The sequence below is a fragment of the Anas platyrhynchos genome, chromosome 3 (assembly GCF_047663525.1).
Source record: "Anas platyrhynchos isolate ZD024472 breed Pekin duck chromosome 3, IASCAAS_PekinDuck_T2T, whole genome shotgun sequence".
NCBI lineage: Eukaryota > Metazoa > Chordata > Aves > Anseriformes > Anatidae > Anas > Anas platyrhynchos.
In genome coordinates this window covers 74,082,901-74,107,979 of record NC_092589.1, presented here as the reverse complement: position 1 = coordinate 74,107,979, position 25,079 = coordinate 74,082,901, and the positions used below count along the sequence as shown (strand labels likewise).

Genomic DNA, 25,079 nt, shown 5'->3' with positions numbered 1-25,079 from the left:
TTATTTTTGCTGATTTGTCTTTATTAGTAAAAAGTACAAATAAAAAAAGTGTACTTTCATGAAAAAAATAAACCAGGTGTACAGAGTTTTTTGCATATGTTTGATATTCCTTTCACATAACTGAGGAGAGATGGCTCAGAATATCTCCAGCCAGACCCAAGCCCCTTGCAGCCGTAAATCATGATGAAGCATTTAGTGTAGGTATGAGATAAAGATAACCTATGGCTCATTCTATCCTTAATGAGTGAAAATCAGATCCAAAAAAGCTGCCTGAAATACGACTGGGGTTGGATTTAAATATTTACTTGCAAGCCCACTGACGAGGTAAGCTAACCACTTACATTTTCACCTGTGAAGTTCCCTGAAGTTCTGCTCAGGCAGATGCCCACGACTACCATCGCCTGGGTGCTTTTCTGCTGCCTCCACTTTCCTGCTGTGGCACCAGGCAGAGGTGAGAGGAGAGGCAAGAAGAAGAAAATGCAAGCAAGAAGGGGTCTGGTGCTGAAGACATTCTCCAAAATAAAGCAAGTCCTGAGTTTTGGACACTGCTGCCATACAATGACTGTCTCGAGTGTCCTTATTATACATGTAATGCTACAGTATAATACAGACATCATTTACACAGAACATTATGTACATCATGCAGGATTGGTGCTCGGTACATCTTTAGAGGCTACAGTTTGTATTTATATTGTGCATTCGGTGGAATGCAGCGCGCCGGCCTGTGATAAATAAGCTGTGTGACAGAGGGGGGAGGAGTGCAGGGGGAGAAGGAGGGAGGAGAGAATTCAACAGAAATAACTCCACTTAGTGTTTGAGTGAACGATGTAATGAAATCTGTTTGCTGTGCTAGCTGTCTCCAGATCGGGCTGTAATTACACCACAGAAGGAAGAAAGGTAGCTGAGTCTCAATCTAGATCATTTATGTAAACTCAGCCTTCTTGTCAACGACGTTCTCGGATTGCATGCATGCAAACCACAAAAATCATCTCCGATGAACAAAACAGAGACAGTCTCACATTGCAGGCTCCTGATACACCTTATAAGCTTTCTGCAGCTGGACTGGAGAATTGAACACACTGAGGTTCAGAACTTCTCCAGCGTTTTCTCCATTTTATTCAGAGTGGTGAAAGACTGAACATCCCTCGCCCCTTTCTGCCAGAAGCTGACATTTAGCCCTAGAAATTAGCATTTATTTGGCTTAAATCAACGAAAGTGTGGCAAATCCAGGAAACTGCTTTGTGTAAGCTTGTGCTGCAACAAACTTCTTGATGCCAGGGAAGGATATCCCTTCCCCTAGAAGGGTGGGAAGACCTCAGCTCTTTGACCCAGCGCAGCGCATTTTGTATGCACGGTCTAAAAACCAGGCGGTCGCTTCCCTTAACAGAGCCAAATTAATATTTGATTAAATATTTTAAAGCTCCTACTTACCATGCTGGACACATTTTCTCAGCCAGTTTCTCCAACAGGGATGGTGTTAAGCACGGGGTGATTTTACACACGAATACATAAAAAACAGCGTGGGGAGACACGGCCGGCCGCACGCAGGCAGATAAAGGATCTTCCCCCCGATAATTCCCCTTCGTGGTGACAAACCGGGGGCACGCCGGCTCCCGGCGGCACCTGCCTCCTCCCTCCCCGCCTCCACCCCGGCCTCCCTGGGCAGGAAAACCGCCAGCCTCCGCCCTGGCGCCATCCCCGCCGGTGCCCAATCAATAGGCACTGATTTCCTGTCCATTTGCCGAGGTCACGCGAACGGGCCTCATTAATTATTGCTGCCTCGAGTGCGCTTCTGGCACGACGAGCGAAGAAAAAAAAAAAAAAAACAGGTTGACCTTTTTTTTTTTTTTCTTTCACTTCCATCCCTTTTTTTTTTTTTTCTTTTTTCTTTCTCTCTCCCCTCCCACACCCCCCCAAATGTTGTTCGGTGCGGAGGCCGGGGCTGGGTGCCCCCAGCGGCGGTGGCATCAGGAGAACCTGGTGACGGCGTAGACGATGTTGGCCAAGGCCGCCCTGGCCTCCGAGGGAGGGAAGCTCTCGAGGGCCGCCAGCGCTCGGTTTCCGTGGCGACGGCACAGGTCGATGGCAGAAGTCACACCTTTGCCAGCCTTGATGGCTTCTTGCAGCTGTGGGGAGACACAGGCGGGGTGGGATGGGATTTGGCAGCACCAGCGCTGCTCCTGCCACCCTTCCAAGGGGTTGGGGCTGTTGGGAGGGCTCCCAAACCCCTCTGGGGTGTGCGGCTGCTCTGCTTTGGCTCCCAGCTCCGGCAGAGCCGCAGGTGATTTAAAACACATCACGCCTGCACGGCGCTAGCTCTCCAACCGGCACACAGCACAACAAAGCCAAAAAATAAAAATAAATGTGGCTATCCGGGCATTTTGAGAGCTCCCGTGCAGAACCGGCACCCCAGCCACTCACTCTCTCATTTTCTGCAGTCAAAAGCTGGATTTTTTTCCCGACACCCGCTACATTCCCTTCTTTTGGAGACATGCACTGAGCTCCTGCCTTTTGTGCTACGGATTTCTATTTATACACCATGTGGCTGCACTGGTGACGGTGGACAAAAGCGAATTCTGTCGGTAAAATGGGATCTGTTAAAGTTCATTGTACTCGGCTACAGCCGCGCGAACCCAAGCTTCCCACTAAGGGCAGGGGACTGGAGAAAGGTGCGGTGATAACGCCAGCTGAGAAAGCAAACGCTTCCCTGGAGGAACACGTTCACGGCAAGCTGCTGGAAAGGTTTGGCACCTAAAAAGCTGGGGTAAATGACAGGTTAAATTTCCTACAAAATACTACGAATGCTTCTCCCTAAAGCACGAGACCGTTTCACAAGCTGCGTCCCAGGTGGCTTTTGTAGTTCAGTTTCATCATGGCATCAGCTTTTTTATAAAAATTAAAAAAAAAAAAAAATGGGTTTCTTGAACACAGGTACCTACAGTAACTAATTATGCGGGGTTTTATAAATTATGTTTTCCTCCAGTGTCCAGCACAGTGCCCCAATTCATTTGCAAATTCATCAGGATAACCTTAACAATCTAGTTTAAATCGTGTCAAAAATACCTAAGACTTACCCAAACCATAAAAGCCATTCATTGTATAGATCCTTGCTCTTCTATACAATGAATGACGTTTCCTATCTCAGCACAGAGGTGCACTCATTATCTGTATTTAGGGATGAAATTAGTTGAAAGCGTATTACAGCACTTGAGTGTTCAGGTCCCAGACCATCAAATTTTTATTCCCCCTTTCAGTCAGGATCTTCCCGTGCCGTGCTTCGGAGAAGAACAAACCCAGAGGCACGACTCTGTTAATTCAACACGATCCCAGTGAATGGGAATCTGCCACACACCGCGGCTCTGCAGCAACAGGGGTTGGGGAAGAGGAGATTTGTGAATGGCAAGAAAAGGTGTTTCTCCCCCTTCCTTCAGTCACAGTTTCTGAGATGGGAGAAGCCATCGTGATGTAAACTCTGCTGTAAACTCATTAAAAATGTTTGGTGTGGCTGCTAACACTCGTATAAAGACATATTGTTAATGACCTACGATCATCTTCCCTTCTCTGGAAGCTGGTTCCTTCCCTGCTTACCTCATAGTCCCCAAAAACTTCCCGTTTCACACTCTGCTTGCAGAATCAGCTGCTCAACCCAAGCAAGCACGCGCTGAGGCAAACCCGTGCGGATTGAGCTGACTGCACGTTACCTCTATCTCAGCTGGGGTTGTAAAAAGGAAGAAAAAAAAAATTAGAGGAGTACAAACTCGGCTGCTTGTAGTGAGGCGGTCATTAAGGAAATTCAGGATGTAACTCCACGGGAAGCCAGGTTTCAGTGGCCCTTCTGTATGCAAAACAACCAATTTAAGCCCTCAGCTGCACCATCAGTTGTGCTGCAGCTACACTTCCACTCTCTCTGGCTTTGGGCTTCAGTGATTTCATGTAATGAACTTCACAAATTAAGTATTTCCAAAAAAAATAAAAAATAAATCCATGTACCCAGTTTAGATGTATTATTTCTTAATTTCACTCAGATAGAAGCAGCTGATTTTTGAGGGAAACAGACAGAAAAGGAAACAAACTCCTTCGATTTGTTACTTTATAAACTTCAATTAGGCTCCCTCGTTGTTTTCTTCTAAACAGAGCGATCTGATCTTTTGGTCTCCACCTACACGGCATCATTTTGTGCAAGCTTGTTTTGTTCCACTTGTAGGAACAACTTCATCCATCACCAAAACACAACCTTCTTCAGAGCAGCAAGCAATAATTAAAACAGAATGCAAGTCAAAATACAGGTCACTTAGACGTTTTTCTCCAGTTGAACTGCTAGATATGCTAGAATAGTGCATCTTAGCTTTTGTTCAGACCATGGCAATGAAGCCTGACTTCTTTCTGAAGGTGCCCAGAACCTGAAAGCTCACAGAAGGGATCTCGTTGCTTAAATTCAGCTTTAAGAGTGGCCTTACAGTAGTGTAGCCAAGTTAAGACTCAAGAGGGAAGCAATGCTCCCTCCCAAGGCACCATTTTTCCTCAGTCTATTGAGATATTGACCAGGCTTAACACACTGAAGCTGAAAACCCTAAAGTTTTATGTCTGAAGGTTGTTCTACAAATCTAAGGAAAAGCAACACGACAACAAAATCGCCACAGGCTGGGAAAAAAGATACCTGGCTGGGCACTGAGAACAGCAGGTTAAGAGCCACGCAGCCTGCTCTGCTGTCTGCACTCGCCCAGCCTCATCCACTTGACCTGCCGTGAATTTATTTTCGTTTCTTCCGTTCCCGAGTCTGTGGCTGGAAGGAGGGATGGCTCTAATCGCGAGTTAGAGAAAGAGCAAAGGAGAACAGGAGGATATGGAAAGGAGGGGAGCACCGAGGGTCCCTCATTCTGAATGCTCTGAGCACGCACAGGAAGACAAAGTGCTGAGAGGCTGGGCTCCACTTCTCCAGCTTCCTCCTTCCCTTCCCTTCTGTATCAGCTCCTACTTCAGCCATTGTCTATCAGCAGGTTAAGAGGAGGGGAAAAGGACGATTTCTGACCCCTTCCACCTTTAAGGTTGCTTCCCATTATCTCCCTCTGCACACATCTCCAGGCACGTCCTGCAAATAAAAGGTGAGGCAATGCCAATTGTTCCTTGTAGATTGATTTTTGCCATCCCCTGACCCACTGGAAAGGGGAGTTTAACACCAGCACCTTGGTCTCAGCCCCCCATTTCCTATCCTGCCAGAGACAACCACGAGCACCGACCAGCTGGAGTAGGGGAATTTCCACTCAGCCCTGCGAGGTTTGCTGGGCCAGGACTGACCCGGAGAAGCAGACCAGCAGTTGGGTGGTCCTGCTGCCCCAACCACCTCACGGGCAAGTGCAGGGGACTCAGAACAGGGCACACAGAAGGGATGGGAGGCAGTGGGCATGGGTAGCAGCGTGGGAAATGCTGATTAGACCTAAAGAAAATCTTTTCCACCAGGAAGGAAATCACCACAACAAGTCCGTCCTTGCAGGTACCCAAAATTCAAGCGGAGAAGGCCCTGAGCTGATCCATCCCCACTGGCTGTGATTTGAGCAGGAGGTGGGAGCAGACATGCCCCAGAGGTCCCTGCCAACCTCAGTTACTGCATGATTCTGTGAATAAAGCAGAGTTCAACGTACTGTGTCTTGCAGTCCTCTTGTTTTAAGAAGAGAAAGAGAAATTTAGTACAGAAATTGAGCATTTGCCTTCCAGGCCAACTCTTCTGGGCACTCCTGTTGGAGAAGATGGCAAGAGGACTAAGAGGCAACCTAGGGACTTCTGGATTTTGGAGACTGAAGAATCAATGAAGACAAAAAAAACAGCAGGTATTCAAGCACAAAGGAACAACTTTAAATCTTCCCTGCTGATATATTTTTACCTTATTTCCCAGCAAAAGTAAAAATAAGATTCCTTTCAGACAGTTCTACATACAGGGAACATCGAATTCGGGGGTGGGTGGGGAGTTGAAGGAAGACTCTGTGAATACATGGTAAATATTTTGGCTGTACTAGATTTTCTGTGCAAAGGGAGAGTTAAGAATATTCTCTTTTTTTAATGATCAAATTCAACATTAATTATTTCAGTGACAAGGTATCAGCAGGCAACTTCAGAAAAATGTATTTTTTGCCTCACAAGAATGACCCTAAACAGCTTAATTTCCTGTATACTGAAATCTTCAAACATCACATATTCCCTCTGATCTTGAAGTGAGCTAAACTATTCTAAATTTCTGAAATGTACAGTACCCACCAAAATAAAGAAAACCCCTATAATATAGAATTTAAATTGGTCTGTCTCTGAGTGATTGACTTGTGTTAAGTGTTTACAGTGCTCTGCACTAGTTTTTCTAAATTTTTGTCCTTTGTGGGAACACCGTGCTCAAAAAAAACCCTGTAATAAACTGCTGAAATGTTGCCTTGAAACAGCACTGGCACATTTTATTGTTGGTAGATGAACCTTTTCAGATTTTTCCTTTGTTTCTGCAGTACCTTGGAACATCTCAGTATTCACTTGCAGTTCTTGTGGCTGGACATGGGTTTATGCTCTTCCTTCTCAGTGTGTAGGCTTGGAAATCATTTAAGTGCATCACTTCAGAATGTCATCAAATACTTTCTTTTTTTAATCTTTGTTGGTTATATGCAGAGTAATATGCCACTTCAAATTGGGGCAGTAAATGCATTTATCCAATATTTTCTTAGATTATTTTTTTTTTTGAACATAAAAGGTAAAGAAATGCATCTTTTATGGGCACAACAGCCTACAGAAACTTCTATTAATAGAATATGATTTATTTTCCTCACTCAACTGACAAACAGCTGAATTACCTTTTTACTTCAAACTAAAAAAATCCCCTTCTAGAAAAAGAGACCAAATCTGGAACGAGCCACCCCCAACAGTACAGGAGAGATGGCCTACTTAGAGGGAGCGCTGCTACCCCAGCTGTTACGCAGTCCTGGTAATGCATTTTGCCAAAAAATTACAAGTCATCCTGAGCTGCTGATTGATTGCACGGACCTTTCAACTTTTTAGAAAAGACACTGATTGCTCCTCCTCCTTATGCCTTTCCAGGCCCTTCACAATGAACTTGACGAGGCCTGCATGACTTTCTCCCATCTCAGTAACACAAGTAGCCACTATTAATTGTCATCTTAGCACACACAAGCAATTAACTTGGTATTTATGCTAAAAGACGTGATAGTTGTCTGCTTTAACGAAACAAAAGTTGGGTTGTGTTCTTACCCCAAAGAAGCCCTAGAAAATTCCCACTGATTAAAAACAACAATGCAAATGATTTTTGGTAGTGGCTGTACACCTCGGGGATTTGGTTAACTCTTACCTTTCTCTACAGTTTAGCCAAGGCCTAATTTTTTTCCCATTTTTCTTCTCTAGCTCTTTCCTGCCGTATGTGGAGCCAAGTCCTTCGTGCCACGCAGCGTACGGATGGCTGGACCTACTGCTCCTTGACTCACCTACTGCCAGTACAGCACAAAACCTGCTCCGTGTTAGCATCGTGCCTGGTGCTCCATGGACAAACCAACAAAGCATGCTACAGCACTGCTGATGTACCCTACTTCCCATGCCAGTCTGGATGAAAGGACTTCACAGCAAAGCAAGTGAGCAGGGATACATTAAAAAATAGTTTTGCTATGTCCCCTTTCACTTGACTTCATTTATCCTTTATGAATCCTGCATTAAGAAAAACAACAACTTCTTCCTGCAGTTAAGCTAACTGGCTGCAAAATAGAGGACTTCGCATACCTCATCCTCACCTTGTAATTATTCTAGAGCCTTGGCCAGAAAATAAGAATTATTCATTCCTGGCACTGGTTGTGCCTGTGTTACTGTCACTTAACAAGTCTGTACAATGCCTTCAGGCCACCATTAAGGCCTTGATTTCAGTGGAGGGCTTTTAATCAATATTATAAAATAGTAAGTAATTCATTCAGGATCTCCATTTGTTGTTGCAGAATTACACAGCTTATCTGGCATGGCAAAGAAATTGTAAAATGTATAAAAGCTTTTTGATTTGAAGTCTGAGATTTTTGCTAAAATATGACATACAAATTTGGATGACAGGAAAGTCGCTGCTGCTTTCAGTGACATTCATGAGCTTTGTCTCTGCCATATGTTGGTACTTTCCCTTTTGTTATCTGAGAAACACCACTAAAACAGATCTGAACCTACTTCTTCATCTCTGTAAGAGACTTTCAAACAACACAATGATGGATCAATAATTTGTCTGGATGTGGTGTGATGGGGTAGCAAAAAAAATAGAGTGCAACATTCAGATACTGACGTGAGAAAATAAGTGCCTTTGTGATATCAAAGTCCTTCTGATAAAAAGATTGATATGCTGGGGAAAAAAAAGTACTAGCAATTTTGCAGAATATACTGACCTTATTGACATGACAGTCTCGGGTCCAATTAAATTAATGAAAAGCATTTCACATCTATATTTATCTCAGAGCCCTCACTAAATTTACTAGCACCATCTAGATTTTATTTTTGCCTCTGGAAAAACTCAGGGATGCCATTTTAATATAACGTGCATCAAACACACATTTCCAAAGTTCCTGAGCAGTCTCAAAATGGAAATAAAATAAGACCTTTGCCTTTCAAGCAGTCACTGGGTAAATCTCCATTTCTAAATTTTACCTTCATTCATTATTTTAATTGAAAGCTGCGGTGAATAAGGTGAAATATTCTTAAGCAGACAAAGCAGCTGGCAGTTTTTATATACATATATTTATGAATTCTAATAAAGGAACAGCATTTTGCTCTTATGCAAACGGCATGCTAAATAATAAGTTCATAATAAAAACAAAGAGAACAGAAATAATACAGTTTTTCAGAAGCTTTGCAACTAGTTTTGTTGGCCTTTGGTTTCACAGAATTAAAGAGATGTTTCGAAGACTCAAAGAGAAGCAAGCCCCCAGATTTGATTAGGTATGTTCAAGTAGTTCTAGCAACTAAATAGGAAGATGAGAGCGGTCCTCGGTGCTTGAAAAGACAGAGCAAATGTGCAAAACACTGACACTGGGGGTATAAAGACATCACCGCAAAAGGCAGAAAAGAAATACTCATTTGTCCTGCACAGTACGCCTTCTAATTGGCCGTGTGCATGCACTGGCCGAGCTGCTATGCTGGGGTGAGCCACAGGTTACTGGGCTCATTGAGCATGGATGCAACTAATGACCACTTTGACTTTAAATGAAGAAAACCCAGAAGAGAGGGATGTGACACCGCAGTTTTGAAACAGACTTCTACCAAAAAAAACCAAAGTTGATTACTGATTGAGCTCAAAAAAGGATGGAGAATTTTTCACTATCATTACTAAACTCCTAATATCTGTGGCTTATGTAAAAGATCATCACCCCGAGTACTGAAATCATGTGCTTCCTGGCTGAAGTCATTTACATGAAATAAAAAACTTGGGGAAGGTTTTTTTTTTTTTCCCTCCCTTTCCTTTTATTGAAGTGTCCAAGTAGCCTAGTCACACTGTAGGTTTTTCAATTTCATCTGAACAATCCAAAATACGAAATCGTTCAAGTCAAAATGCAGAATACAATGACATAAATAATTCAGTACAGCAATTTTAGAAGCAGTTCCACCCCCCTCCCTCCCCTTTTTTTAAACTACGGAAATGACATTGAGCATGTCACAACTGTAACAATTAAAAGGCACAAATCCATTCTAGATTTACAAAAGCAAGTAGCCTAGCCTGAACATTCACAGAAGTATCTCATATACTCAGACAAATTTGAGGAAAAAGAAATTTGGGGCTCTCAATGGTCATTTAGAAAGTGACAGTTTTATAAGTTTTTCTGTTGTCAAAAAAGAAGAAAAAAAAACAACCACCAAAACAAAAGGACAATGTTTTTAAATAGCAAACTAATGCTGAGATCCTCTTCATGTTCAAACAGGAATGAAAGGTGATAATCCAAATTTTCAAAATACAGAATAATTACAACAGAATTCTGACTTGTGTGTGTGTTAGCTTTCTATTTCAGCAGCACAGTTTGTAATGTTCTTTCGGCTCCACTTCAAGAAGCAATTCTCAATCCTCTGTGCACAATAGTTTGTCTATTATTTCTCATTGATGCTGGAGATAAATAACTGGACCCTCACGATCTACTTAAGACTTCAAACAACTCAGCCTCACACTCAGCGAGTGACTTGCGGACACAACCTCACCTTCTGCTTCCACCACGGGTAAGTTGTTCTCTAGCACTGAACCAGGGGAACCTTCTCAGCCACCTCCTGCACTTCTCTAAGAGCTGTATGGTGCCCCTGGTACTTTTTTCAGCTGATAAGCTAGTTAGTTCACATCTACCTTTACTATAGGGCTGTCCCAGGAGCAAATGCACTACAGAAACACAAATTATTCTAAAATGTGTGTAGGTGTGTGTATTTTTTAATAGATAGCGTAGTATTAGGGTGAGATAAAGTAACAAAACACTCTATCAGTAAGTAGAGATCACTGATGGAAGCTAACCTGCAAATGACTGCAGAAAAAGACAGCAAAAGCCACTACAAACCTCGTTTCAAAACTAAATTTGGGGAATGGAATAAATATTATTAAATGACTGTGTTTGATACTTACAGGGTAGCCGATTATTACTTGCTTCTTAAATCAAGAAATTGCAGAAGCCATTCTCACTCCCTCCACGTACACAAATTGTAACTTGACTTTAATAAGGAAGTTTCTCTTGACTGTCAAAAATAATCTTGAAAATTTTACAGGAAACATTAAAAATAAAAAAGTAGAATTAAATGCAATTCACTGACCTTTTTGTAGTCCATTATATTTCCTTTTCCTTGTGCCTTGAAGAGAAAGAGAATACATATATATGTTATTACCTATTGCAAACTAGAGCTATGAGAATAAAGGATGCTATCAAAGACCTACTACTTAAAACATAACTGACTTTCTCTAGGAATCTGATGCAGAAAAAAAAAAAATAAAAAAATTCAAGCAAAGGTGTTATCAGCTTGTCCAACATAGTTCTGTTTCAGATGAGAGCTGCAAATGCTCACTGTAATTTTTTATGACATGTTGTTGTTAAACATTTTTTGAATCTAAAATGTTATGGTCTTAAGAAATCTTGCTGCTTGCATTAATTAATCTCTCCCATGAATTTCTGAAATAAACTATAATTTATATAATCAATAACAAGATTGAACTTCTTAAAAGAGAACACTTCTATATTCATAGCAATTTGCACGCAGTTAATAACAAGTCTAAAGTTGATCCTCTCAGAGTATGTCAGGACTGTGTCAGCACTATTAGACTGATGTTAGATATACTAATTCTCCTTTTGGTTTACAACTGTATTTATCTCCTAATACATTCAGAAAGGAGCATGAATACATTTCAAGTCCTTCTTGCCCAGATACAGAAAGGCACCTAGTCCAAATTCCTTACTTTTATTACTGAGTGACATGGAAAAGAGGATGTCTCTGCCTTTCTCACTTAGTGATTCTTAATGTTGGATCCAGAGTGTTCCTGCTTGGCCAAACTGAAGCCCTTCCCTTTGGTCAAATCCAGCTGTATCATTATCACCTTGTTCAACTTCAGTTCTTCTCTTCTCAGGTGCACTGAGAAATAAATCATGACTTTCTTTCCCTCTAGCCCCCATGAAAGAAGCCCACAGACCTCACTTCTTCTGGAAGGATGCAGATGAGGACCTGGAGAGGTAGCGGTCCTTTCTGGGGACCTAGGAGAACAGCCAAGAAGAGCTGGCCAACTGGCCGAAGGAGAAGAGCTGAGGCCTGAGCTGGAGAGGAACACTGTGTGGCAAGCACAGCTTTGAGGAGATGTTGCCAAGATGGCACAGATTTGGAAAACGAATTAATTTTTGTAGGGAGTAAAAACAAAATAGAGAAGAAGAACTGATGAGAAACTAAGCAGCCAGAACAGGAAGGAAAGCAGTGGGAAACAGAAGTGATTTCACTGGAGGAGAAAGGCGACTGGTCCACAAAAACTCTTTACTGCTCTTCTTATGGTTCTCCTTAGTAAGAATTCAGCTTTTCTGGAGTGTGCATTAAGAGAACAGCCTGATACCATTCAGGACTAGTAAAACCACTGCCAATAACCACTTCCTTGTTTGTGTATTCCCATCCCTCTGATTTGTCAACTGTTACTCATACTGGATGGGTATTACAGCTTCCTCAAAACCTCTCTCATAGTGGTACCATATAGCAGAACATACCAGGAATGTTCTCTAACAAACGATTGCCTACACGCAGATTCACACTGCAGCAGAGAATTTGCCAGCACGTTTGAGGAAGATGCTTTTTAGTCTTAGCAATACCAGCTAAGGTGTGCTTGGCTTGCCTCCTCCTGCACATACGACGTTACAAACAGCAATATTTTCTTATGCTCTACTCCTCTCCAACATCCAACGCAGTTGCACTTCTCCAAGCAGCACCCTTAACGCATCTTTCTAAAGCCTTCTTTACTACAATTTGCAATTTTCTTTCTTTTGCCCTCACAGAAGCTTGACCTTTGACTTTTACTGGCCCTGATTTCTGACACACAGACTTTTTCCTTTTACATCAGATTTCTGCACGTGGTTTAGCTTCCTCAACCATATTAAGACTGGCTTGCAAAAGGTATGCCCTCTTGTCAAACTTGCACAGCTTTCTAGGCCTTGCTGCTTGGCTGGGGAGCTCAATTTCAGAGTTGTTGGCACTCTGGGCCCTCAAAGAAAAGCAGCTGCTTACCAACATACTGGAGATATGAGTGGCCAATTCAGCTTAGCCTTCCTCCTGAATACCAAAGATCACCATGTGCCAGCAGCGAAGGACAGTAACATCATGACATTCTTCATGAACAATGAGGTGGTGTGAAAGCAGCTCACCTTGCGAGGAAGAAAGATCCCTGAATCCCCCATGAAATAACTCGAAATGCATCAAATAAGCAGATGGTTTAAGACAATGCTTTTGGAGCAGGCTTTTAGGACTAACGTTTTCCAGGATTTTTTGTTTCTCAGATGAGATGGCCCCTGTAACACATGTTCTTAAAACCCGTGCTTCAGGAATGCTTGACAAACCATTTAGTAATTGTTTTTCTTCCAGTTCTGCTTCTTCTGAGAAGGCTCAGAAAAATATTTGGAAACGTTCAAGGATTATCCAGGCCTGGATGAGACAGTTCTAGCTTCTGACTTACTCCCTTTTTCAGTTTCAAATGCTGTGGGCTAAGACAGGTTCTATATCTGAGGGATTTTGCTGAATTTCTTCACTCAAACTTTGATCTTTTATACCTCATCATGTTGGATGCCTATTGAAGGTGCAGAATTTTTGTACTTGTCTAGTGAGAGATATCCGTATGTGGCTATAAGTGGCCAACTCTTCTGTCTTCTGACCTCTAGGATATCTTCCTTCACGTAGCCCTGGGTTATCTACTAAATTTTAAGATTACGAGGCTATCCAAAAGTTCAGTGGGACTGCATTCAGTAACTGTTTTATTAGTTTATCTGAAGATGAGCATTTCTTTGTCTACAGCAGTATTTCCTAGGAACCATTTAAGATTGGATTATTATTATTTTTTTTAATATTCATTTCAGGACATTACTCCAACCTACATTCCTTTTAAAATAGATACTTGACCAAACAGTTCATTAGGCTTTTGGGTTTAAATGCAAAAAGGGGAAGGATTTTGGTGGTGAACTCAGTGAGAACAGGAGAGATTCTGGCCTTTATGGATGATCATTCATTCATGTAGATATCTTAGCGTATGTGCACACATACATGCATGCCCACACTTTTCTTTCCCCTCCTATGACAAGGCTTCCCTCTGCACAAGTCCCAGGTCCCTTTTGAGGCAGTCTTTGAATTCCACACAAGTCAGAAGCTAATCTTCTCAAAATGCAAATATTCAGTGTTGATGCAGCCTTCCACACCTGGGTATCTGGCGTGTTCTGCTCTTTCCAAATCAAGTGACAAGGGGGCTTCTAAAAGGTCTCCAGCTCAGCAGCAGGAAGGTGCATACAGCTGCCTGTGTGCAAAAGCTACCGTGGCAGCAGCGCCTGTGTCTGGACCTCAGGTAAGGGAACTGTGGTGAAACAACCACACAATCCTGGGCACTCCACAGCAGTTCAGGCATCCTTGATGAAGACGTTTATGAAGGCATAGAGTCCTGGAGACAAGCTTTCTGAGCAGTACACACTGCAGAGGCTACCAGGTACAATACAGCTCTCTGTCCTCTTTCCTGAACTCTAAGACCTTCCTGCTGGAGGAGGAAGCTGCCATGACAAGGTGCTACCTCGAACCCCTCACATGAATGCTCATACAGACAAGCAGTTCAAAGGAGAAAGCCAGATTACTTTACAGGTCCATAACGTGATTTCCATATGCCTAGTCACAACTCAGCTACTAGAAAAAAATTCTGCCTGACAGGGCCAGAGTATATTGTGCACGCTTCGCCTATTTATACCACACAAATGACACTGCAGAAGAGGGTGGCTTATGAGCACGGCGTTATCTGCCAACATGACAAAGCCTCTGGTTTGAGTGCTTGGCCTGTCTTGAATGTCACATAGTGAATGTGACTGTGGATGATATCTCAAAGAGCTTGTAGTTAATGAAAAGTAATTTTCCCTTCTAAATCATTAAAAGCCAAGAAAGGCTCCTGGACTAGGCGTTCCACTTTGTATTTAGCTAAAGTAGCAGTTAGCAGATACTTCTGTGTAGAGCATGTCATTTCTTTTATTTTTTTTTTCCTTCAGCAAGAACTGCTTCATTGTTTCTACAATGCCCATTTTTGGTATGAGAATTAGCGAGCAGACAGACGGCACTCCTGGAATCCTGCAACCTCCTCTAGATCCTGCAGATGGGAAATGGTTTCAAAGCTTTTATGAAGTGTGCTGTGGTAATACCATTATTCTCCAACTGCAATCATCCAAATCCATTTACATTCAACTCACACATGAGCCTTGTGTTGAGACGGTAGAATTCCAAAATTTCTCTTCATACGCTATAAACTATCAACCCCTAATTCCCCTAATTTCAAAATGACAAAAAGTTCATTTTGGTTTGTGACTCATACACACACACACTGCACCCCTGCAAGGCTGTGGATGCTGCACGTAAGTCCCAAAATTTCACTGTACCTCTTGCTTGTGGTATGTGAAGGCAGGCTGCAACCTGGCCATCATAAAGGCAGAACTAGCAGAAGCTCAAACTTCACACCCTGTGATGCAGAGCTCTGCTTTCAAACCAGGAAGGGAAGGAGCCATCATCAGCAAGCACATCTTGAAAGAATATGTTTGATAATAAGCTAGTTCTGTGCAAAGACAGCAAACTTTCTACTGAAGAATCTGTATAACAACAGCAGGAATTTCCACAGTATGCATCACAGCTGTTTAGACAGGCAAAACATGTCTCATTGATGCAGGAACACGACAGCATGCTTAATTTTGGCCATTTTTTGGCATTCCCCTCCACTTTCTCTCCCTGCCATCTTGTAGAGTTATCAAGTTGTATTTCAACACCCAGGAAGCTATTCATAGATCTGAACCCACAGTGCTACATGGTTATGTAAAACAGATACACGCCTATGCCCTTCCTCTTTTAAGTATTAGAGAAAAAAAAATATGGCAGAAGGAAATGTGTACCTACCTTATGTCCACTGTAGGACAAAGTTATTTGCATCACACTGACAGTGAAAGTAGCTTTAAGCTAAGACATGGGACTTTGCAGAAGTAGTGAGCAACAGACATATGCTGTATGCAAATGAACGTGCTTGTTACGCTGACACACAGAAGTTTAACGGAGCTCATTTATCAGCTCCTTTGATTTTACCCTCACAAAAGCATGAGAGAGTGGTGTTAGAGAGCAGAATTAACCTTTGTGTCTTGTCTGTTGTCAGTTTCTAAGTTTCTCTGCAGATTGAGGCAAGGAAGAGAGATACAAATGGCAGAACTATGAAATGCTAAACAATGCTTTAATTTACCTCTCTGATTTGTTTAATCCATGCATCCCTTCCAAGGAATTCCTGATGAAAGACTGCAGGAGCACAATTCAAACTGAAGGCCATGATGTCACTAGAACTTTCTTTAACAAATGGCTGAAGGTCCGAGTGTAGCTGAAAGAGAAGAACATCTTTCTTGTGTTTCCAGAAACAGCCTGCAGATTTACATCCCGCCAGCACCAATTCAAAGTCCATATCCTGATTCTATACCTACTTGCCATTTTCTGCTTTGACACTTGTATTTTAGTTGCACTTCAAGTTTGGGGGAGGGAGAGGAAGAGAGAGAAGCACTGCAGTGGCAGAAAGCTGTGGGGAAGATAAGTATGTAGAGTACCTCCAAAGAAATATGTGAAGGACAGCTTGCAGAGCTGGGCAAGCAGTGGGACAGCCAGGTAGGGAACTGTTGAGTGGGAGGAAGTGGAAAAAACATAAAGGGAAGAATGATCTAGTCTTTGGTGGAAAGAAGATCGATTTTTCATCTGTGAAGATAACACACACTACTTTTCAGTACCTGAGGAAGTTGATGCAGTACGATCTGCTTTCTGACAAAGGAAACGTTGCATAGCTGGTAGCTTTCTATGAAAATCATATAATCCTTTATATACAACTATATTAGTCAATAGTGAAAGTATTAATATTAAAGCATACGCAAAATGTTACAGCTACAGTCTGCACTACAAGCAGTTTATTCATAGAGTTGTACCTCGTAATAGCACATAGTGGTATTTCTGCGGCAGCAAAGTTATGCTTTAGAAAACCACTTCCTTTTCCTGGAGGAACTAGAAACTGTCTAAATCAACTGAGCAGAAGTGGATGGGAGGTCTGCATGCCCATCTCAGCCTACATCTGTATTTGCAAGTGGTGCAATATGGGAGGAGTGGATCTGTAGGGCAAAACACGAGTGCTGAGGACCTGAGTTTCCACACTGTGTTTTGCTTTAGACTAGCTCCAGCTGTGGACTGAAACACTTCCAACTGCTGGAGAACAACTTTCAGTCCAGTCTCCAGTGAAGAAAACCCAGCTTATGGACACCGAGATACTCTAACAAAAGTGCACTAAGTGGGGCACTCCCGACCTGAGCTGAAATGCCAACACAGATACACCTCTGTGCAAGGCCTGTGCATGGCCACTGCCCTGGGGAGCCTGTTGCAGTGCCCAATCACCCTCTGGGTGCAGACCCTTTCCCTAACCCCCAGCCTGACCCTCCCCTGTCCCAGCTCCATGCCGTCCCCTCGGGTCCTGTCGCTGTCCCCAGAGAGCAGAGCTCAGCGCCTGCCCCTCCGCTCCCCTCGTGAGGGAGCTGCAGGCCGCCATGAGGCCTCCTCTCAGCCTCCTCCTCTCTAGGTTTAGGCTGCTGCTGTCCTCATCTGGTTGCCTCCCTCCTTGTCCACCATCTACCCCCTCTCGAAGTTGCCTCCACAGCAGTTTAGTCAGAAGGGAACACATGCAGATACTTCAGCCACGGGTACAAACCCCTGCATGGTGGCAGCTGAAACCCAACACCTGCATCCTTCTGCAGCTCCTACTGGGACTTTCCCCCAGACTTTAACAGGGGGATTTTCACAGTCTTGAATGAAACAAGCCACATGGCTAGAAGTGTGACTGTGCCAGTTCATAAGCACTGTTCATACCAGCAGTTTCTGCAAACATTTTCATACCAGGCAGCAGCCACAACTTTCCACACCACTGACCTACTGGCAAAGGTCTCCAGTATAGTGCTATTACAGAACAGAGCTCAGGAGCAACACATCTTCCCAGTCTTTCCATTTTTAAGATCCCAGAATGAAAGAGAAAGGTGTACCTTATGACTCATAGACATGTGCTTTCCATACTGAAATGCCATGTCCTGAATCTCAGCGCTGTGCTTTGCTAGCTCCATTGCAGCCTGGCAGCTCTTTGCCAGCAAGGCACTATGTGACAGGAAAACCTGCTCCTTCCACGTAGATATCCCGATGTCATCCGTAAGACAGTTCTCCTGCAAATGAAAAGAAGGTGAAAATGAAAACAGCAAAACTGCAACCGTGTCAGCTTGTAGAAGTCAACAGGGTGGCACAGGGTAACACCACGCATGGGGAGTAACAAAACTCTCGGTGCCAAGGTGCCAATGAGAAGGGCACTCATTTGGGGATGGGGAGAGAAAAAAAAAATAAAATGAAAGAATAAACGTGCCAGCAAACAAATTCTTAATTTTCTGCTCAAAAAGAACAACCCACAAAATATGTGGGGCTGTCAATATATTCCACATAAATCCTTTTCTTAATGACTGTATCAATACCTCGAACATTAACAGTCAATTAGATTGCTCTGGAGGTAATGGGCGGAAAAAAAAGAAGGAAAAGAAAAAAAAAAAAGAAAAGAAAAAAGCAAAGTAGATCTGCATTTCGGCCCCTTGCCAGTAAACAAGAACGAGCAACCCCAAACAAACAGGGGATGCCATTTGAGAAGTCACTGTAATTTCTTCCTTGCAGTTAAGAAAAAAGTTGAATCGCAAAAGGAATAAAAAATGCTTAAATAATTTAATTGGAAAGATGAATGGCAGTGATGGAGGATTCAAATCTCTTCCCTCCCAGGATGAGGAAAGACTGAAAGTATTGAAAATAAATAAATTAGCCCTGCTTTAGCAATGTCAGGTATTAATTTTCCCAAGGGACTGATAGAGATCTCAGTGATGCCTCCAGTGAACTTTATCACCTTGACTGTCATGTCAAAGATGTTTAACACTTCTTAAAACCCTCTGTATCCAAAAAAATAATTTGAATTGCTTTCCACAAAATGGAAGCATGTGTTAGTTAACATGAACCCAGGTTTCTTCCCCCAAACCCTAATCCAATTGTACCAACATTTTACTATTTTACTAAAGGGGCTTTAAAGCTAGACATGACTTGAAATCTTTCCCACATTTCCCACGTTACTGTCACACCTGTAGGTATTCTCTAAAGAAAGGAGGTGGAAAAAAAAGAGAGAAAAAAATTCCAGACTGTTTTTTTTAGAAAAAACTAAAATCCGTAATGAGAAACTACAGAAAAATTTTCAAGTATATATATCTTTAAAAAATTGTAATTTCTCAGTTCAGTCAGATTTATAGCATACACTTAGCCAAAACATTTTCTTAAAGAGTGATTTAAAATCTTCCAATATAACAAGTCTGTTCCTTCAATGTGATGTCAATTAAATTACTTAGAAATGAGTAAGTAGTAATTCTGTGTGACCCTATAATTTTCTCACAAGGTATTATCTGTCGTGAAATTGGTAACCAATGAAAGAGAATCCATCCGCACAGGTCTAATTTTCCTCCCTTATGGCTATCACCCAGAAGTGCTGCGTTACGCGGGAGAGGATAATCTGAGACTAATGGAAAAAAGTAGGAGGATTCTGCAGTGCCAAGTAACACACGGCTGTATCAAAATGCCGCTGCTTTCAGACACACCATTCACTTCTACAAGGAACGGGAAGAGCAGAGAAACCACATGTTTGCTATTATGCATGTGATAACTTACAAAGTCGAGCCCGAACTTTCCTCGTGTTTCGTTTTACTGTAGTATTTTTGTTTTAATATCTTAACTCAGCCCAGAGCATGTGCAAATTCCCATGACTGGCAAAATGTCAAAATGAGCATTTAATTCAAGTAGTTTCCTATGTATCGAGCTGCTTTTTTTTTTTTTTTTTCCACTCAGATATAGATCAATTTATTTTAAATTTAAAATCAGGAGCTCTTGGAAGACGCAACATAATCTTTTCCTTAACAACCAATCTGCTCTTAAAAAAAAAAAACAGAATTTACTAAAATTTTCTGGATGATACTAGAAATTGGCAGTGATTTTTATAATTACTCGTTTTAAATCCAACCAAGACAAAAATGCTCTAGAAAGGTATCCTGACATAATGTATTAAGTTGAAAGATACAGTATTAGTCTTAAAAACACAGGCATTGTGAATCCGTGGGTACAGAAAGAAACGAGGTCTAAAAATGAATTGTGTCCATATGGATCTGCTTTAGCATATGAGCTTGCACACCAAAATATAGCTGATTTTAATCACAGAAAGTCTTATGACCACATAACTCTAAAGCTTCTGCTTGTTAAGAGGGCAGGAGCAGACACAACCTGTCTTTAGCAAAAATTTCCAACAAACCAAATGCCATTTTTTCCCAAAGATAACTCTCCTGTTATACCACTGCTCAAAAAGGACACTGTATTCTTACAAGTTAGGTAAAGAAATTGCTAAACGTTATTTTAAAACTTTAAGGGAAAAAAGAAACTAGTTCTAGATTCTGAGAAAACTGACGTACTGGTGATGCTTATTATTTTTACACAATTTTTTACTCTTTTATAATTTATAATAATAATAATATTTTTAAATAATTTTTATTAAATTTTAAATAATTTTAAAATAATACAAATAATGTAATATAAAATTATTATTTGTATTATTTTAAAAATTATTTAAAATTTAATAAAATATTTTTATTATATTATTATTATTATTATTATTATTATTATTATTATTATTATTATTATTATTATTATTATTATTATTATTATTATTATTATTATAGCCAGCAGGGGATATTTCCAAGGATAAAGATGACAGTAGATATCAGCTAGCCCAAAAGATTCCTAGTGAGTCTTTCACTCCAAGTAAAAACCTTTTAAACATTTAAACTCACCAAAATCAATTCTGGCTGTAGCTGACAGTGCTCAGACATTTGATTAACTAATGCCTACAGACTGACCCCATTAAAAAGTTCTGCCCCCAAGAAATGGGTCTAGATCCCAACCAACTCTCCTGCTTGGGTAGCAGAAGCTGGGTGAAGAGACAAATTCCTCGGCATCTCCCAAAGACAGCAGCCAATTCCAGGTCCAGATACAGTTTGGGGAATGCTGGCATGGGAGCACGGTGAACATATTTGAACCCACCTTGGTCAATCACTACTTCTGTGTGAGTTACGCTCAGCTGAAATGGTCCTCAAGGGTCTAATAGCAGCTTTGCTTTTCTTGCGTACATGTTTTGACAAATCACTCACAATTTGAAAACTTCAAGAACCAGTGTTTTAAAAATGAATTTTCCAAAGCAGTAACTGCGAATGGGAAATTAGGAACAGCTGAGGGTGCTCCCACTTTTATTAATGTCAAGGTCAGTTACTGCTTTGTGAGAAAGAAATTGGCTAGTTGAGGTTTTTCTGTTAAGCTATTACTATAATTTAAATCCGGTCTGAAACAATCAAACCAAGCAACAGGAAACAGCAAGAACTCTCAGAAAATGAAATCACGGGGCAAAATACATGATCATAACCATCAGGAAGGGCAGCTTTTAGCAGTTACAGTAACATGCATCCCCAGTTCAGGAGTGGCACTTACAATAACTCACTTTGATTTGTTACACCAGAGAAGATGCTTACACACAGTTCAGCTGAAAACTTAACTCAGGAAAACATGAATGAAAACTCTATCTAAGAAGCGCACAAAATCATTTGCAAAAACAGGAAGGAGTAGAAGTCAAAGGACTTTTCACTTCAGATATAGTTTGTATGAAGGGAAGCTTTATTTTAATATGATGGCAGCTCTTTCTTAGCCATCTGCTGTTGCACGAAACGATGAAAATGTCTGAACCACTTATATATCAAACTTCAGTTCAATTTTCCGTGGGCAAAGAATCTACATAAATACAGAAAAATACTCTGAAATAGTTCTAGCATTTAAAGGTTTTAAATTAGATAGTTCAAGAATTGCCATTTTACATAAATAAACCCAATACAGATACGAGTCTCTCTATAGCAAGACTCTGCAAAACATCTTGCACGTGTTTCTTGTAAGCTTTAAACAGATGTATTCCTGCTTGCTGAACATCACAGGACGTGTTTTATTGGTCTGTTAATACATCTTTTCAGTGGTTTTGGAGGAAGAAGGGAGACTGCAAATTGGTCAATAAAGCATGCCACTGACTACCTAATACTTTTACTGCCAAGGAAGTAAAAAGAAAAAAAAAATGAAAAATCATAATAAATTAAAATATCCACATCTGTTAGTTTTAAATCACCCTGGAAAAGCTTAGCACTTAAAGAACAAAAGCAGCAAACAAATAGCATTGGCCTTGTTTCTAGCTATGATTTCTACCCACCCTCTTCCCCAACACATTTACCTACTCTTTGCAGGTATTCTTTACTCAGATTCTGTATTTTATCATTCCCTTTTGTCTTGCAAAAGAGATATTTTTTAAAGAAGAGCTCTGACTGCTGCCCTGCTACCAGGTCATTTACATTACTCAAAATTAAATTGATTAACCTTCTATGGTAAAATTTATAACAAGCAATGGATTTGTTAAGCCAGACTCCTAGCAGCACAGCTGATGAACATATGCAGTATCCCAAAACATTATTCCTCAAAGCAGGACTGGTGACCAAACATCGAAGAATGGCTTTGCAGGAAAGTAAATTTATTTTCAATTTAAAATTCTATTAGTTGAAAACAAATACCTGTTAATTCTCTATTTGGTACAATGAGTACTCACCACTAATATATGTCTTTTCCTTACTTGATTTACATAGGAATTCTACCCAATTTTCAAACAATTACACTGAAAATTTCCAAAATACCTAGCAGCTCCTCCAGCCATCGGAAGAACACTTTAGAAATAGCATTACATAACAGTCTCATTCTGATACTAAAAATGAGTTTTGGTAACGCACATCTAGCATCAGCCAGAATACTTCGGAGGTGAGAAAAAAAGGAACGCTGCCGATTGCCATGAAAACCCGTAATGCTTCGAGACGGCGAGAATGGTCTGCCAGGTGACAACCAAGAGCCAACACACAAGTTCTGCTCTCCATCCTGCTGCTTTGAGCTTCCACATGCTGCTCTTCCCCTTTATGGGAAGGGATAGAGACTTCAAAGTACTCTTCATTGGTATTTGTTAACTGATCTGAGATATTAAGAGAGAAGGTGAGCTCGCAAACATTTTAGAAGCCTTCAGTCTTCTAAAAGTAGGAAACAGAGACACAGTGGCAATGTTTTTTTTTCTGTTAAAATAGATATTGTGATCACAACTGAGGGCCAGATAAGACAGCTTTGCGCTCACTAAAGGCATGTATTTTTATTTCCAAATCAGACCTAGACGTAGGAGAGGCAGATGGGAACCAGAGCTGTCCTTTACTCACAGAATTTTGGGTTCTGAGGTGGGACTTGGCTCACAAAGCTGCAAAGATTTATCACGTCGCCCCTTTCTGCTCCAGGTTACATGCCAGAATTAGTGGCTTAAGCCACTAATGCAGTGTCTTAAACCACAACAGCTCTTTGCTACTTTGAACATGAGTGGTGGCCCTAACCTTCAGGCTCTCTTCGCAACCCAAGCCGACACTTTATAGCTTGGATTCTCACGGCAAATACAGACGAAAAGCTAAATATTTCATCTTTATTCTCCCCCACTTTCCACAGATCTAATGACTCATTATGCAGACACGATGAAGAATGACCGAACAGAGCACACTACAAGGAGATGGCTGTAGGACTGCGTGTAGTTTTATGGGGAGAGAAGTGGTAATGAGAGCTGTCAAATGATTATACCCGTCACACATCTTCAGGAGTAAATAAGGTCAGTCCTGTCAGGTCAAAGGATCCTTTCAGTTTTCTTACAGAGTCATCGAAATGAAACAAACTGAAAATAAGCTATCGGGTAAACATGAACTTAGGGTCTCGTAAAAGAAATGTGAAATAAAAGAAATAAAATAATAAAAGAAAACAGAAGAAAGAATAAAAGAAAGGTGAATTTTGCTGATTTATTTTTGTCTAATGTAAAAGATAAAACCATCTAGGTAGACATCTAGCAAAGCTCAAACAACCCAGTGCTAAACAAGAAATTAATAAATTGTACTATTTTATGCTACTCAGAACCTTGATAACAACTGTATTAAAGGCATATTTAACATATGAAGCACAACTTTCCTGCCTAAAAAAAAAGGGAAAAAAAAAAAGGTGAGAAGATATCCTTCTGCTTTTCTAAATTTAAGAACTCCCAGCAAAGAAAATGCCATTATAACATCCCTATGCCCTGCTGCTAAAAGGAAAGCAAGCTTGACATTTGAGACTCAGTTGCAGAGTAAATTAAAGCATTTGTCTTACCTCCAGGAAACGTAGCTCAGATTTTGGTTTTGGTCAAATTGCAGTTAGTGATGGAAGGAAGAGGCACAGAAGATACAAATAAGACTAATAGCTGACTTAGTCCATTTTGCAATCTTTGCTAAAGAGATATTCAGCACATGAAAGGGACGCTGCCTCAGCAAAACAGTGTGGGGAAAGCAGCAGGGATACGTCTAATATGCAACATGGAACTACATTTCTCAAAGGACAAGATCAAAATAAAATGAAATAGACACCACACTTGTTTGTTCTGGTTCTCATCAGGCCACACATAACCTATTATAAAGACTAAACTTCAGACACTGTCAATGTAATTTTCAGTACCTACTATGCCATCACACTAATTGTGTTTTGAATTAACTGGGCTCCTCTTAGGAAGGGTGTACTGTACTTTCATCTTTTGTTAGACGGAAAAAGTCACTGAAACAAAATAAGCCTTTTGTATTTGTAAGCGGGCCAGGGTAGGGTAAACATCACGCAGCTGTGCTTAGCGTATCTCACACTTTCCCTACAATCTACACACGGAGTGGTTCAGTAATGCAATAGAAAATAATTATTTTCTAGCTACTCTAAGATGATATAATTATTCCCTGTCAGGACCGTCAGCTCAGCACTTTGCCAAATGAAGAAAAAGAAGACTAAAACCTTCAGCAATGGCAAGAGCCCAAAAGAGTCTCCACCATTTCTCATTTATACAGGGCCCATTGTTAAAATAAAATACAGTCTCATTGCTGAGGTGAACTAGTAGAGTTTTACTTCTACCCAGAGACAAGCAGTTGCTATTTCCTAAATCAGATGTATCTGGAGTTCAGCTGCATTTAGAAGCCTGTTTGAATACAGAAAATACAATTTTAAACATCCTTTGCAAAAATTTCAAAGATATTTTTTCATTTAGCCACAAGCACAGTCCTGTGAGCACCACCAAAGACTGAAGTTGTGCTTATATTCTTGGATTAAACACGGGAGGTGCTGGA

General features: G+C 41.1%; 1 protein-coding gene across 1 annotated transcript in view; it reads right to left on the bottom strand.

The window, feature by feature from the left end:
- The window catches only part of PDSS2 (decaprenyl diphosphate synthase subunit 2), a 104,573-nt gene continuing 79,494 nt past the window's right edge, over positions 1-25,079 (bottom strand). Inside the window, exons 5-8 of the mRNA XM_038177739.2 lie at positions 17,775-17,948; positions 15,956-16,087; positions 10,789-10,824; positions 1-2,126 (exon numbers count right to left, since the gene is read on the bottom strand). Coding sequence (XP_038033667.1) covers positions 1,968-2,126; positions 10,789-10,824; positions 15,956-16,087; positions 17,775-17,948 — 501 coding nt within the window. The 3' untranslated portion in view covers positions 1-1,967. The remainder of the gene's footprint in view (positions 2,127-10,788; positions 10,825-15,955; positions 16,088-17,774; positions 17,949-25,079) is intronic.